Source organism: Pongo abelii, chromosome 21, assembly GCF_028885655.2.
Source record: "Pongo abelii isolate AG06213 chromosome 21, NHGRI_mPonAbe1-v2.0_pri, whole genome shotgun sequence".
Classification (NCBI taxonomy): Eukaryota; Metazoa; Chordata; class Mammalia; order Primates; family Hominidae; genus Pongo; species Pongo abelii.
In genome coordinates, this window is record NC_072006.2 from 60787420 (window position 1) to 60803023 (window position 15604).

At 41.8% G+C, this 15604-nt stretch overlaps 1 protein-coding gene across 3 annotated transcripts; it reads left to right on the forward strand.

The window, feature by feature from the left end:
- The first annotated feature begins 9 nt into the window (after positions 1-9).
- On the forward strand, positions 10-11832 carry CSTF1 (cleavage stimulation factor subunit 1). 3 transcript variants are annotated; one of them, XM_009233726.4, is made up of 6 exons: positions 10-229; positions 3258-3458; positions 4936-5213; positions 5373-5570; positions 6697-7087; positions 11045-11832. In XM_009233726.4, the coding sequence occupies exons 2-6, from the start codon at positions 3290-3292 to the stop codon at positions 11302-11304; spliced, it is 1296 nt and encodes a 431-aa protein (XP_009232001.1). In that variant the 5' UTR covers positions 10-229; positions 3258-3289; the 3' UTR covers positions 11305-11832.
- The last annotated feature ends 3772 nt before the right edge of the window (positions 11833-15604 follow it).

Consider the following 15604-nt stretch of genomic DNA (forward strand, 5'->3'; position numbering starts at 1 on the left):
AAACCCGACGCCTTGAGTCGTCTTTAAGGGCGCACACCGCGCGCAGGCGCACTTGCTCCCTAAGACCCAGGAAGTGGTGGAGCCAACGGCCAGCCAGACCCGTGGCAGTCCCAGCCCCAGGGTGCTCTCCGGGGTCGGCCATTTATTGGTGAGGCAACAGCCCCTTGACGTCAGGGTTGTCGCATTGGAGATAAAGTCCGAGGAGGTGAACTAACCTTTCAACGTGCCAGTAAGTAAGATGGCGAGAAAAGCAACAGAGAGTGGGACCGATCGATAGCGCAGCGGTCGGCTTGGCGCCCTTTCAGCGTGCGCAGTGAACGTGCGCTCAGAGCGGTCGATTGGGCAGGATTCGCGCCTCCATTTTTCCAGGAGAGAGCGGGATACCGAGGGAGCCGGACCAGCTGGTACTGGGGCACGGGGAGAGTAGCTGGTGCGGTCTGCTGGGGCGTTTAGAGAAAACCGCAGAAACGACTGGGGCGAGACTGGAAGAGTCGAGAGTTAGCAAGGTGGCATGCGCCTCTACTTTGTGCTTCCTAAGTTGCCTGGCTTGGCCTGCACCCCCTCCTCTTCCTCAAAGGGCCTCGCTTCCATTCCCACCCAGTCCTTAGTTCGCCTCTGCATCCAGATGGTCGCGGCGCATATAGTGAGGGGGCGTTTGTGTTCTAGCCTTTCCAACTGCGATGTATCGGTCCTGGATCGGGTTCTTGTCCTCGTGTGCTCACCTGCAAATTGGGGATAATTAGGCTTCTGTTTACCTGGCGAGTGAACGTTCTGTGGGAGTTGAGAAGTTAGGGCTGGGGCACTTAAAAAAAAAAAAAATATATATATATATATATACACACACACACACACACACACACATATATACACATATATACATATGTGTGTGTGTGTGTGTGTGTGTATATATATATGTATGTATATATTTGTACACCCGGGATATGCTCAGCAGAAGTGAAGAGACTGGATAGAATAGTGGTGTAGGGGAGCCAAAAATGGCTTCCCTCCATCCTTCCAGGTACCTTGTTAGGACTAAGAGTTAAATTAACATAAGACAAATTGACAGATTACTGCAGGGTAAACAGGATGTGCATGTAAAGCATTGAGCTGGCATACGGAAATTATTCGAGTCATATTAACCCACCATTAACAGTAGAATCTCTCTTCAGCTTTTCTTTGCCAGGCTACCCACTTGTGATTTTCATTCTTTATTGGTACTTAAGAATCTCCCATTTTTTTCGGGTAACTGAACATTGTCCATGGGAGAAAAACGATATTTAATTACGTATAGGAGTCCCACAAAATATGAGACTAAGAAGTTGGAGTCAGATGATTAAAGCCTACATGGCATCCTGAGCTACTGAAAGGAATGAATAAAGGATTGGGGGCGGGGGGGCGGGGAGCAGCTGTAACACAAGTTATGGAACGGTGAACGGAGGAAATGTATGGTGAATCAAGTTTGTTATGCAGACAGAATAGGCGATCTTCTGGGTGGTGTGAACCTCTAATCTCTCATGTGATCCGAGTTAATCTTCCCTGGTTTATAAGGATTCGTGACAATTGAGGTATTTTTGGAGGGTCAGACTTTAGGCAGGTGAGGAAAGCACAGGGAAAGCCTCTTCCCGCCTGCTGTTCTCCAGGTGCCCTCAGTTCAAGGTAATCAGCCCGCCAAAGCATCTTGTTTTGGGCTGGCATTTCCTGAACTCTTTCAGTGGTTAAGCTCAGGGATCTGGAGTTGGCAGTTCTGGTGTGCTTTAACCTTGGACAAGTAACTCAGCCACTTTTTACCTTGAGTAGGTGTCCTGACCTCCTTGAACCCATTTCATCATCTTTATTTGTGTCCCAGGATTTTCTACTCAAGCATAGACTTACTGTGTTCATGTACTACTTCATATACTTGAATACATTGAATGATTTTATTCAGTGAACTGATGCTTACAAAGTACTTAGCATGACGGTATCTGGCATGCAGGAAGTGCTTAATGTTATTGGTTATTATTAACAGCATCAGTGTCATACAGCGTGTAAGAAATCAGGCTCTGGGCCAGGCGCAGTGGCTCGCGCCGGTAATCCCAGCACTTTGGGAGGCCGAGGCAGGCAGATCACAAGGTCAGGAGTTCGAGACCAGTCTGGCCAATATGATGAAACCCCGTCTCTGCTAAAAATACAAAAATTAGCTGGGTGTGGTGGCGGGCGCCTGTAGTCTCAGCTACTCGGGAGGCTGAGGCAGGAGAATAGCTTGAACCCAGGAGGCGGAGGTGGCAGTGAGCCAAGATCACGCCACTGCCCTCCAGCCTGGGCGACAGAGCGAGACTCCGTCTCAAAAAGAAAAAAGAAATCAGGCTCTGAGGTCACTTTTATTCTTTATTGCTGTCCCCAGACACCTGTAGCCTTTTAATATTGGTCCAAACATACAGATACATAAAGGCACTGATTTTTGGTAAGCAAATTATCATGTTCAACAGTTGGAGTTCTTTTCTGAATAAGCCAGAAACCATTTACAGTTTTTTGTCTCTTAAGACTGAAGGAAAACTTAGACACTTGTAAGTCAGTGCATGCACAATCCTTCCAGATTTTTACTGGTTTTTTTTTTTTTTTCATTTTTATTGTTTTGACCTTGATTGGCAGTATTTTATTGGGCACCTCACCTTTGAGCCTTTCTAACGCACTTAGTTGAGTTTTTGTAGTACAGTTGCTTTTTTTGCTTCATATTTTGATTTACTGTCTAATTAGATCATATAATTACAGTAACAAGTTCAGTTGCCTTAAAACAGGTTTTGAGAATGAACATAAAAGGTATTAGTAAACATACAGCTCAGCTAGTGGAACCAGCAGTCTAGGTCTTGACAAAATAGCAGCTATCTTGCATATTGCAGGTACCAGTCAATGTTTAATTAACAGAAGAAATGGAAGATTCTGGGATAGCAATAAAGAACAAAAATCATAGGTAGGTAGTTTGGTGGAGAAGAAAAGTTGATGAGGGATTGTACCGTAAACATTGGCTAACATGACTTGCATAATTTCTGTTTGCCAGGCACTGTGCTCGGGGCTTTATATGCACCACCATGTTTAACTTCCAGTAACTTAACAGCTGAAGAACCTCAGGCTTAGAGAAATGAGGTCACTGACCAAAGATAATGCAGCTAGTAGAGATGGGATTTGAGTCCTGCAAGATTAAGTCTGATCAAAGAGTCCTATGTTGCTTCTGTGATTTACTAGAGCCTCTACCCTTCACCGTGCATTTTCCATTTTTGCAGCTGGCAGGGAAACTGTCTTCCTTTTCTCCAAGATGTACAGAACCAAAGTGGGCTTGAAGGACCGCCAGCAGCTCTACAAGCTGATCATTAGCCAGCTGCTATATGACGGCTACATCAGCATCGCCAATGGCCTCATCAATGAAATCAAGCCTCAGTCTGTCTGTGCACCCTCGGAGCAGCTCCTGCATCTCATCAAACTAGGTAGATTGTGAACACAAATCCATACGTCCCATGGCAAGGTTTTAGATGTTTTCATATGGCAGAATTTTTCAAGATTATTCTTGTTTTGTTTTAGTGCCTAGTATGAGCCGGGTACTTCAGTAAGGAAGTAGTTCAGTGTGAGTTCAGGAGGTAGCTCAGTAAGTACGGGGTAAGCAAAGTTCAGATTATGGAGACCTTAAGCTGGTTCTGGCCTGAGGGTCTTTGTACACATTGTCTGGAACACTCTGTCATATTACTGACTTCCTTCAGATTTTACATCAAATGTCATCTGAGTTCTCTTAACCCCTCCTAAAATAATCCGACCCTTTCGTGCGTTTTCCCGGTTACCCTGCCGTAGTGATCCCATTTGTTTTATAACAGTGGTTTTGAAATTTCCTTTATCATTTGGGCTGTTTCCCATAGGATCCTTACCTCCACGCTTCCCACCTACTGCTGCCCCCTTGTCGAAAAAGACTACAAGTTCAGTAAGGATCAGGACCTTGTATTATTCAGCAGTATATCCTGGAGCCTACCTGGCTAATAATAGAAAGCACTCAATAAAATATTGAATTACCAAACATGTTAATACCCTTTGACTTGGCAGTGCCAATTGTGAGCACTTCTCCTGGGGAGATAAAATGGACAAACTGCAATGCCAACAACATGGAATTAGCTATAAATTTTTAAATATCCATAAAAGTGAATACTACAACATAATTATATAGATGAATATTTATTAGCCAAGATACACTTTTGTTCTGCTTGATTAAATGAACAAGTGAGTCACAACATGTTACACAGCATTGCTGTATTACTGTTTTGAAAATTAAAACAGCCGTGCATGGGGAAGGATCCCTAAGAATTTATACCAATACGTTAACAGTTATTATCTCTGGGTGGTAAAATTCAAGGTCATTTTTATTTTCTTGTTCATCCATAGTGTTAATTTTTCCTCTATTAATCAACATATTATTTGATTTGTCAAGTTATTTATAAATTTTAAATGCATATTCTTGATAAACCAGTTTTTTTAAATAACTTTATTTCAAAAACATTGCACTAGCATTCATGTTAACAATGTAACTAACTTAACGAGCATCAGAGCTGATAATATATCTCAACCCTAAAAATATTAAAATTTGGAATGGAAAAAAATGGATAATTTAACTACAGAACTGCTATTTTTTGAGTTTCTGTAGTTATAGATAAAGTGGTAAACTCTGGAGGCAAGAACCTGGGGAAATGACTTTGTCTATTGGAGCCTAACCTTCCAGCAACCCATGTGGCCTCACAGCGTGGTGAACTTTGAATAGCATGGGCAAAATACACAGTTTTGTAAAGCATTAGGTGTCACGCGACTCCAAGAAATAGGAAGTTGACACTAGTGAGCGTCTTTCCAGTTTGGATCTAGAATTTTATCTTGGCCTTTTTAAAAAAACACTTGTTTTGTTATGCCCTTAATTTTGATTTCTTTCAGGAATGGAAAATGATGACACCGCAGTTCAGTATGCAATTGGTCGTTCAGATACTGTTGCCCCTGGCACAGGGATTGACCTGGAATTTGATGCAGATGTTCAGACTATGTCCCCAGAGGCTTCTGAGTACGAAACATGCTATGTCACATCACATAAAGGACCATGCCGTGTAGCTACCTATAGTAGAGATGGACAGTTAATAGCTACTGGGTCTGCTGATGCTTCGATAAAGATACTTGACACAGAGAGGATGTTGGCCAAAAGTGCCATGCCAATAGAGGTAAAAATTCCAGTCACATACTTACTGATTGCCTTCTGTTTTTCATTTTTGGAAAAATGAGATTATGGTTGAAACCAGCTTTAGTTTGCTGCAGTTGTGGATTGTGCACTTGGATTCAGACACATTCTGTGCCTTGAGCATCTCTTCTTGTTGGTCTAGGTCATGATGAATGAGACCGCACAACAAAATATGGAAAACCACCCAGTGATTCGAACTCTTTACGACCATGTGGATGAAGTCACGTGCCTCGCTTTCCACCCAACAGAACAGATCCTGGCTTCTGGTTCCAGGGATTATACTCTTAAATTATTTGATTATTCCAAACCATCAGCAAAAAGAGCCTTCAAATACATTCAGGTAGGAATCTTTGGAAAGGAGCTTTACATTTTTTCTTAAATACAATGAGCTATTGTACAACTATTCTCTTTTTAAAAGTAGTCTCGGTGCTCATCCTGTAAGGCGAGTACAGACCAGGATGCATGCCGGATGGCACATGGATCAGATTTTGTTGGCACACAGGTCACATGCTATCATGTACCTGCTCCCTCTGGCTGGTCAGAGTTTATAATCTGACCCTTTGGAGGGTTTGGAATCCATATCACTCTCTAAAGGTTGTAGATCCCTGTTATAAACAAAACATGACCAGCTTCACTAATGTATAACTTAAAGGAATAAAAAAAAAATTTCATTTGAAAGTGTTAAGTATTTCCTGGCGAGGTGACATTCGGTACCCTATTTTGAATATGCATTGCAGAAATACTAATGTTTTAGTTGTGGCTTCTGTCTGTTTGATAATTAAACTAGGCTGGTTGCAGTGGCTCATGTCTGTAATCCCAGCACTTTGAGAAGCCAAAGTGGGAGGAACAGTTGAGCCCAGAAGTGTAAGATCAGCCTGAGCAATGTAGTGAGACCTCATCTCTACAAAACATTCTTTTAATCAGCTGGGCATGGTGGCACACACCTATAGTCCCAGCTACTCAGGAGGCGGAGGCAACGATGATCATTTGAGCCCAGGTGGTTGAGGCTGCAGTGAGCTGTGACCATGCCACTGCACTCCAGCCTGGGCGACAGAGCAAGACCCTGTCTGAAAAAAATAATAATAAACTTAATTTTTCACTCAATATTTGCAGCCCTAGAGCAAATTAAAGAAGCTGTTAGATACAAGTTGTACTTCAGTAACCATGCATGAATGTGTCATTGTCTGATAATACTCCATCCTTAGTTTACTCAGTGTTCATTTGTAAATAATGAAGCTCACTTCTGTAGTTTTTGGAATAATATAACCAGTAAATATTTAGTTTTGGAAATCTATCCAAAAAATACTTTCATATGTTCCAGAAAGCACTTTTTTTCCTTATGATACTTGTGTAATATCTAATAATTGTTTTATGGATTCTTTTCATCAGCCAGATATTTTCCACATTTCCTCTGGATTTAATTGTTCGCCAGTTGGTCACTTGTGTTAATGTCTCTGTCCCAACAGGAAGCTGAAATGTTACGTTCCATCTCTTTTCATCCTTCTGGAGACTTTATACTTGTCGGAACTCAGCATCCTACTCTTCGCCTTTATGATATCAACACCTTTCAATGTTTTGTCTCTTGCAATCCTCAAGATCAACACACCGATGCTATATGTTCCGTTAATTACAATTCTAGTGCCAATATGTACGTAACTGGAAGCAAGGACGGCTGCATCAAATTATGGGATGGTGTTTCAAATCGATGCATCACGACTTTTGAGAAAGCACATGACGGTGCTGAAGTTTGTTCTGCCATTTTTTCCAAAAATTCTAAATACATTCTCTCAAGTGGAAAAGACTCTGTAGCTAAACTTTGGGAAATATCAACAGGACGAACACTGGTCAGATACACGGGTATGTGAGAAGTTGATGTTACTTAACATTTCTGTAGTGTTTACACTTTCCAGAACTCTCTTTTAGGACCTCACAATAGAGAACACAATATCTATGCATTGAGCAAGGCAAATGTTACCCTTTCTTAGATAACAGGAAACCAAGACTTACAGGTTAAGTCGTTTAGCCAAGGCTACACGACTTGGAAATAGAGCTGGAAATAGAACTGTGCTTTCTTTGCTCTTCTGAGCACCTCACACTGTGGACTAGGGCTAGATTCCATGCAAGTAACATTTGAGAACCTGGTGATCCATTTGTAGACTGGCCTGCCGTCTTCCCACAGAAATATGAAAGCAATCCAGAGAAAAGTTTCCAATAGTAGATCTCAGTATTATTAATATATGCATTCACGAAAGAATTTATGTATGTTGGTCTCATTGGTAACAGTAGTGCCTGTGGAGTCTTTTTGTAATGAAATCTATTTAAATTTATCCTATCACTAGTAGGGCCCAAGTCTGGTTATTTGATAATGAATGTTAAAACACTGTGTCTTCTGTTCCTTGTAGCAGCAAAGACTGTTGTTTGGTAGAAAGCCTCCAGAAAATTTCTGATTGTTTCTTCCATTGTGAGATATGTTTGTATCATACACTAAAACTGGCATGAGCATAACTCAAAAAAAATCACAAGAAAACTGTTGGAAGGGACTGGACTGTGTTTAAGTTTGCATCGAAGAGTCAGTGACATCTGACCCACTAGGGGGCAGCATAACCTGCCTTAAATTTGTCTCATTGTAACCAAAGTTCCCTTCCCCAGCCATCTTTCTGGCTTCTGGTACCACTAAGCAAATCTTAGGAAGAGCCATTTTTATCATAATTCTTGGTGACTTCATTGAAACACTTGTATAAAGTTGTTCTGAAAAGTATTTATTATAAAGAACTACTTTATAATAGTTGTGTTTGTTGCAAAAAGAAGATACAAAAGTGATCAGAGTAAATGTGAAAGTACTCCCCCTATAAAAGTTATAACTATTTTAAGGAGTGTGCTGTATCTGGACAGATACACACCAGCCTACTGACAAGAGCTTATATATTTGCTCTAGGAATGTTTTGGATGTTTTATAGTAGTATGAGGTTGATTGGCTTATTTTAGTGGGGAATAGCAGTGTGGTTTTTCAAAAATGTGATTATATTGAATTTATGCGCAAATTCCCCTTTTCCTTTTTTCTCATTTCACAGGTCAAGCCCCAGTCATGTCAGCATGTTAAGACTTCTGTTCCCAGTTTTAATAATTAGTTAGAATTTGGGCTGGGCGCAGTGGCTCACACCTGTAATCCCAGCACTTTGGGAGGCCGAGGTGGGCAGATCACAAGGTCAGGAGTTCGAGACCAGCCTGGCCAATATGGTGAAACCCCGTCTCTACGAAAAATACAAAAATTAGCTGGGCTTGGTGGTGGGCGCCTGTAGTCCCAGCTACTCGGGAGGCTGAGGCAGGAGAATAGCTTGAACCTGGGAGGCAGAGGTTGCAGTGAGCCGAGATTGTGCTGCTGCACTCCAGCCTGGGCGAGAGTAAGACTCCGTCTCAAAAAAATAATAATAATTAGTTAGAATTCAGAGGGTTTTTGAAATGATGAAAAGGGAAAAACTATCAAGAAAACTTTAGAAATTGGGATGCAAAAAATTAAAAACAATATAAATAACATACAGGACTGGGGGAAAATAGACATTGAGTTAATGTCCTTAATCTATAAAGAGAACTCAAATCGGGAAAAGATGAGTCCAAACTCGAGAAAAAAGGAGCCAAAGGACAGGGGGCTGCAGAAGAGAAAAATGGTCAGGAAATGTAAGGAAAGGTGGCCAGCCTTGCTGCAGACCCAAGAAATGAATATGGGGACCTGGTTTTGTTCATCAGATTTCAGGAGTCTTAAAGATTTATATTATCTACTATTGATAGAGATTTGAGGAAATCATATTTTGTTGGTCAGAGTCAGCTGGTAAAACATTTCAGCACGGTTTGGTGTCATATCAAAATTTTAAATACACGCTTTTTGACCCACTATATCTACTCTTAGAAAATCAACCTAAAGAGGTAATTGGACAGACATGCACATGCCCATAAAAGGATGTGTGTCCCAACATCATTTGGAGTGGCTGAAAGTTAGAAATAGCATAGATGTCCAATAAGAAGCACAGAGGAAATCTGTTACGCATCCATGGACAACATACACCTTTAAAAATAAGTATGCATGCTAACATGGGCTGAGCACTCGCACTCCAAAGCCTCCTGTGCATTCTCTTATTCTTAATCCTCACAGCCTTATGGGGTAGGTTCTGTAACTACCCCATGGAACAGATGAGAAAATTAAGGCTGAGGGATGTTAAGTAATTTGCCCAGGGTCACATTAGTGTTGAACCCACATCTGACCACACAGAGTTTGTGTTTTTATCCACTAAGCTGTATTCTGTCTTTACAGATCTGCACTACATATGCTTGAATATTAATAGTATATGACAAATGCTCTGACTTAAAGAAGTTACAAATGAAGCCGGGGGCTGTGGCTCATACCTGTAATCTCAGCACTTTGGGAGGCCAAGGTGGGCAGATCATCTGAGGTCAGGAGTTTGAGACCAGCCTGGCCAACATGGTGAAACCCTGTCTCTACTAAAAATACAAAAATTAGTTGAGTGTGGTGGCACATGCCTGTAATCCCAGCTACTCAGGAGGCTGAGGCAGGAGAATCTCTTGAACCCGGGAGGCGGAGGTTGCAGTGAGCCGAGATCACACCATTGCACTCCAGCTTGGGCAACAGAGTAAGACTATCTCAAAAAAAAAAAGAATTTACAAGTGAGCACATAACACTTAGATATTTCCAAAGAGTATTCACCAAAGTATTGACTGTTACCTCTGATGGGTGCAATTATCAGGCAGTTTTTATTTTCCTTTTTATACTTTATTTGGTACTTTTAAACATTAAAATATGTAATTTATAGTCATAAAAAGGCTTCCTTTTGGAAAGTAGATATTCATATACTTTGTCTCAGTAATTGTTTCTAGGAATTTACTCCTAAGGAAATAAAGCTTTCTGTACAAAGGATGTTCATTACAACATTACTTATAATTGATATAAACTAAATGTCAGGAAGTAAAAGAATTGTTAAATAGGCCGGGTGCGGTGGCTCACACCTGTAATCCCAGCACTTTGGGAGGCCGAGGCAGGTGGATCACAAGGTCAGGAGATAAAGACCATCCTGGCCAACCTGGTGAAACCCTGTCTCTACTAAAAATACGAAAATTGGCTGGGTGTGGTGGCGCGCACCTGTAGTCCCAGCTACTTGGGAGGCTGAGGCGGGAGAATCACTTGAACCCAGGAGGCAGAGGTTGCAGTGAGCCGAGATCACGCAACTGCACTCCAGCTTGGCGACAGAGTGAGACTCTGTCTGGAAAAAAAAAAAGATCACACAGAAAAGAATTGTTAAGTAAGTAATGGGGCTTCTAAACATGAGGCACTTTGCATCTAGTAAAAAACATGGAAAAATGTACTCAACATAAAGTTGGTTAAAACTATAACAAAAATATAATGGCACCAATTTTATATGTATTTTTAAAATGTGTTTTTTTAATTCCTCTAAGTACATTAGGACAGTAACAGTATTGCTTCAGGTGATCGGTGATCTCCCTTTTTTTTTTTTTTTTTTTTTTCCTGATGCAGTCTTGCTCTTGCTGTGTTATCTGTTGCCCAGACTGGTCTTGAACTCCTGGGCTCAAGCAGCCCTCCTTCCTCAGCCTCCCAGAGTACTGGGATTACAGACGTGAGCCACTGTGCCTGGTTTGATCTTCTTTTTTGTACTTTTTTAGAGTGTCTGAAAGTGTACAAGGTGTATCACTGCAACAGATTTAAAATGCTTTTACATTGAATGCTAGAACGTTCTGAGGGTCTAAGATGTGGACTTAGAAAGCTGTACCTCTTGGTCTCTGTGGCAGGTGCGGGTTTAAGTGGACGCCAGGTGCACCGGACACAGGCTGTGTTTAACCACACCGAGGACTATGTGTTGCTGCCTGACGAGAGGACAATCAGTCTTTGCTGCTGGGACTCGAGGACAGCCGAGCGGAGAAACCTGCTGTCATTGGGGCACAACAACATTGTACGCTGCATAGTGCACTCCCCCACCAACCCCGGGTTCATGACATGCAGTGATGACTTCAGAGCTCGGTTTTGGTACCGGAGATCAACCACCGACTGAGCCACCCTCTCCATAGGGTTCTTTCTCGAGGACTCTGCCCTCCTCCCCCACGTCCTGTCTCAGCTGCAGTCGTAAGTCCGCGCACCATCCTTGGCAGTTTTGCTGCCACCTCTGTCCACATCCTTCTTGGATTTGTATAAAAGAATCTTTTTTTACCTTGATGTAGAATCATGGTGGAAAAAGTTGGAAACACAGATCTGTGCAGTTCTACATTCACTGATTATTACAGTGTGATTTTCATCGGTTTTGTAAATACGGGACTTGCCGTTTCTTTTGATCTCTTGATTGAAGGAGGATAGGGTATTAAAGTGCTTTTGACATGAGGAATTTTCATTTGGTTCTTTTGTCAACTTTCTTGCTTATTCTGCTAAACCCTCTGTGTATTTCCTTTCCAGATATATTTGAACAGATAAGTAGGCATGCAGCTCTGAGACTCCAGAGTTTTATGCCATATCAAAAACATTTTCGAGAATCCCTCAGTTCTATCCTGAAATGATGTTATTCTGATAATAAAGCTCAGATCTGCAACTTTATTGTTATATATTTTTCACTTCTATAAAATTAATGGCCAGTTTTTCCTGACAATTTATAGGAACAGTATCTTTCAACATACTCCCTACGTTATCCTTCAATATCTGCAATACTTGTCTTTAGTAACTGTATTTCTGGTAAGATTATGATTTGATGAGAAACAATTGAAAGTATATCCGATCTAATTAAATTAGGTCAGCCTGCTGTGGCTCTCAGGTGTTGCCTGTCTTCACGAATGATTAGTATCGATTGACCTCTTTCTTAGGTGGTTTTAAATCTTCAGTTCTCTTCAGCGTGAACTAACTTCTCATGGAGGCACATAGTAACTGCATTCTCAGAAGATTTATGCAGTTAACCGATTGATACAAGTTTTCTTTTTCTTGAATTTTTTTATTTTTAATTGAGACAGAGTCTTGCTCTGTCGCCCAGGTTGGAGTGCAGTGGTGTGATCTCAGCTCACTGCAAGCTCCGCCTACTGGTTTCAAACCATTTTCCTGCCTCAGCCTCCCGAGTAGCTGGGACTATAGGCGCCCGCCACCACGCCCAGCTAATTTTTTTTTTTTTTTTTTTTGTATTTTTAGTAGAGCCGGGGTTTCACCATGTTAGCCAGGATGGTCTCGATTTCCTGACCTCGTGATCCGCCCGCCTCAGCCTCCCAAAGTGTTGGGATTACAGGCGTGAGCCACCGCGCCCAGCCTTCTTGAAACTTTTTAGAACATGACAGTACTTCTCTGGATTCAGCACTAGCAGAGTCAGAGAACTCTGAACTCCCCTTGTACAAACATAAACTTTGCTTTATATTTATCCCAAAAAACAAATACCTTATGATCTGTGTAGGAGTACCTAGAAATATAATCTGGGATCGTTTGATAAAAATAGTAAATAGATTGAAGTAAAAGTCATTGCTTTATATTATAGGAAGTTTTGTTTTGTTTTGTTTGTTTTGTTTTTGAGACAGAGTTTCGCGCTTGTTCCCCAGGCTTTAGTGCAATGGCATGATCTCGGCTCACTGCAACCTCTGCCGCCTGGGTTCAAGCGATTCTCCTGCCTCAGGCTCCCGAGTAACTAGGATTACATACAGGCATGCACCACCATGCCCGGCTAATTTTGTATTTTTTTTAGTAGAGACGGGGTTTCTCCATGTTGGTCAGGCTGGTCTCGAACTCCCAACCACAGGTAATCCACCCATCTCAGCCTCCCAAGGTGCTAGGATTACAGGCGTTGAGCCACCATGCGCGGCCCCATTATAGGAAGTTACTGAAGTTATTGCATAAACATTCTGCTTTAGTCATCCTTGAGGATCATTTTAACTCCTTGATCTGTAAGATTGTCTTAAGCATCTTAACATGTTACATCACAGGGTTTTAGCTCAGATTTCCAAAGAGCCATATTTTTTGGTCCATAGTGAGTGTAAATTTCCAGTTGTACGTTGCATTCTGATTCTTTGATACTTGAACTTGACCATCCGTGGGCGCCACTCTCGTAAGACTAAAAGGTGCCCACTAAATACGAACAAGGATAACCAGTTCTACCAAAACATTACCAACCAAACCTCCCCAGTTCTTTTCTCAGACTCCTTTTACTTTCAACCTGTTAAACTGTAAAGCAGAGATTTAACGTTTCCCTATTGTTCTGCTTTGACTCACATACTAAAATGAGCACGTGGCACTCCATTGAATCTTTTCAGTTGTTCACGAATTAAAATAATGCCCATGTTTTACAGTTTTTCGAGTAGTCTCAGCAATGGATCTGTAGTTTCAGGACCTGTATTTAAAAGATCAAGATACTTTTATGTGTTTCAGAAGTTGCTGTTTTTTTGTTTTTGGGGTGTTTTTTGTGGGTTTGTTTTTTGTGTGTGTTTGGTTGGTTTTTGGTTTTTTTGCTTTTTAAAGGTCACAATGTTGTGAGCCTGGTGTAAATGCCAGGAATATTATATGGACTTAGTATCTGCATCTCATTAATTGTACCACACAACACTCTGCCATTCAAATAATGAATAATATCTGGTCAGGATACGAACTTATACCCTCTGTGTTTTTGTTGTTTTTTTTTTAAGATAGGTGATTTCTGAAATAAACTTTGTATACAATGATAAGCTAGTTTATTTTTTTTTGGAACTTACTTTGAACATTTCCCACATTTGAACATCTGTTCTCAAACAGCAGTTATGACTTTGGTACTGTTCATACTTTATTTAGTGCTTTGTTCCAGAAGTCAGGTTTTTATAGCTGGATCACCTTTAGCTCTTTATCTTTGCTCCTCTGCTCTCTATGAATTTTTCTTTTTTTGAAACAAATTCTCATCCTGCTGCCCAGGCTGGAGTGCAATGGCGTGATCTCGGTTCACCGCAGCCTCCGCCTCCCAGGTTCAAGCGATTCTCCTGCCTTAGCCTCCTGAGTAGCTGGGATTACAGGCACATGCCACCATGCCTGGCTAATTTTTTGTATCTTTAGGAGAGACAGGGTTTCGCCATGTTGGCCAGGCTGGTCTTGAACTCCTGACCTTCTGATCTGCCTGCCTTGGCCTCCCAAAGTGCTGGGATTACAGACGTGAGCCACCGTGCCCGGCCACTCTCTATGAAGTTAAAGAACTTGAGTATAATTCAGTTTTTTGGCTTATTCAGAGAACGCTATCTTTGCTTACACTTTGGTTTTCCTTAGGAAGAGCAAAGTGAGAGTCCAGTCTCAGCTCTGTTACTGACTTGGTAAGTAATAGGGCAAGTCATTTTTCTGGGATACAGCTTCCTTTTCTGTGATTAAAGGGCTTAATGAAACAAATCTCCAACATGCACTTCAACCTGTAAAGCTCTTTGTTTTCATGCCTGATGATACAAACAGACTTCAGGGAGGGAGGAAGCCATTGTTCCTAAGCGGGAGACATCTGTTTCTAAAAAGGTAGCAAACCAGATATTTCGAGAGCCCTTTCAATTCAAACCTGGATAGAACTTTTTTTTGATCTCTAATAGTTAGCTGAGATAGCAAGAAAGAAGGAATTCCTGAGAGGCAGAACAAAGCACAAATCCAGAGGATTCACAGTGCTGGAGCACTGAGTAGGTCAGTTCCTGTAACCTACTCATCTCTGAGCAGAAGTCAAAGCTCTGAGTCTTCATGGAGGAGGAACTTTGGTCAAGACCCAGAAAGCCTGGAACCCCAAAGGTGCCCCCTTCAGTAAAAGGATGAACTTGACAAAAACCTGCCTCAGAGAAAGACGAGAAATCTGCCTGCTTGGCGCTGGCTCAGGGGTTTTCGGAGAGAGGGTGTCTGGTGTTGGCACAAGGGAGGGTCTCCTGAGAATTCGGTCCACGCACTGTTCCTCATGCAGGTTTGGAACAATTTACGCTACCTGTACTGCTCAGAGAAAATCAAATGGGGATCTTAAAGCAGTCTCCAACTGATGGTGGCCACAAGTATCTGGCAGAGGCCAGCACCAATTTTCTGTGCAAGAACACGTCTTAACCCCAGTCCTCCCTCTATCCCACATAAACCTCTGAGGATCACGAACTCACAGTCAGGTATGTGAGGAAACAAGCCATCCTGATGAGAATCCACAAAAATAACAGAATCAGACTTGCAAGGACCTAGTGGAATTACTAGACAGATTATATTCAGAGAACTAAAACAGTAACTAAAATGGGACCAAGAGGCCGGGCATGGTGGCTCACGCCTGGAATTCCACACTTTGGGAGGCCAAGGCTGTGAGACGGCTTGAGGTCAGGAGTTCGAGACCAGCCTGGGCAATAGGGCAAAACCTCATCTCTACCAAAAATACA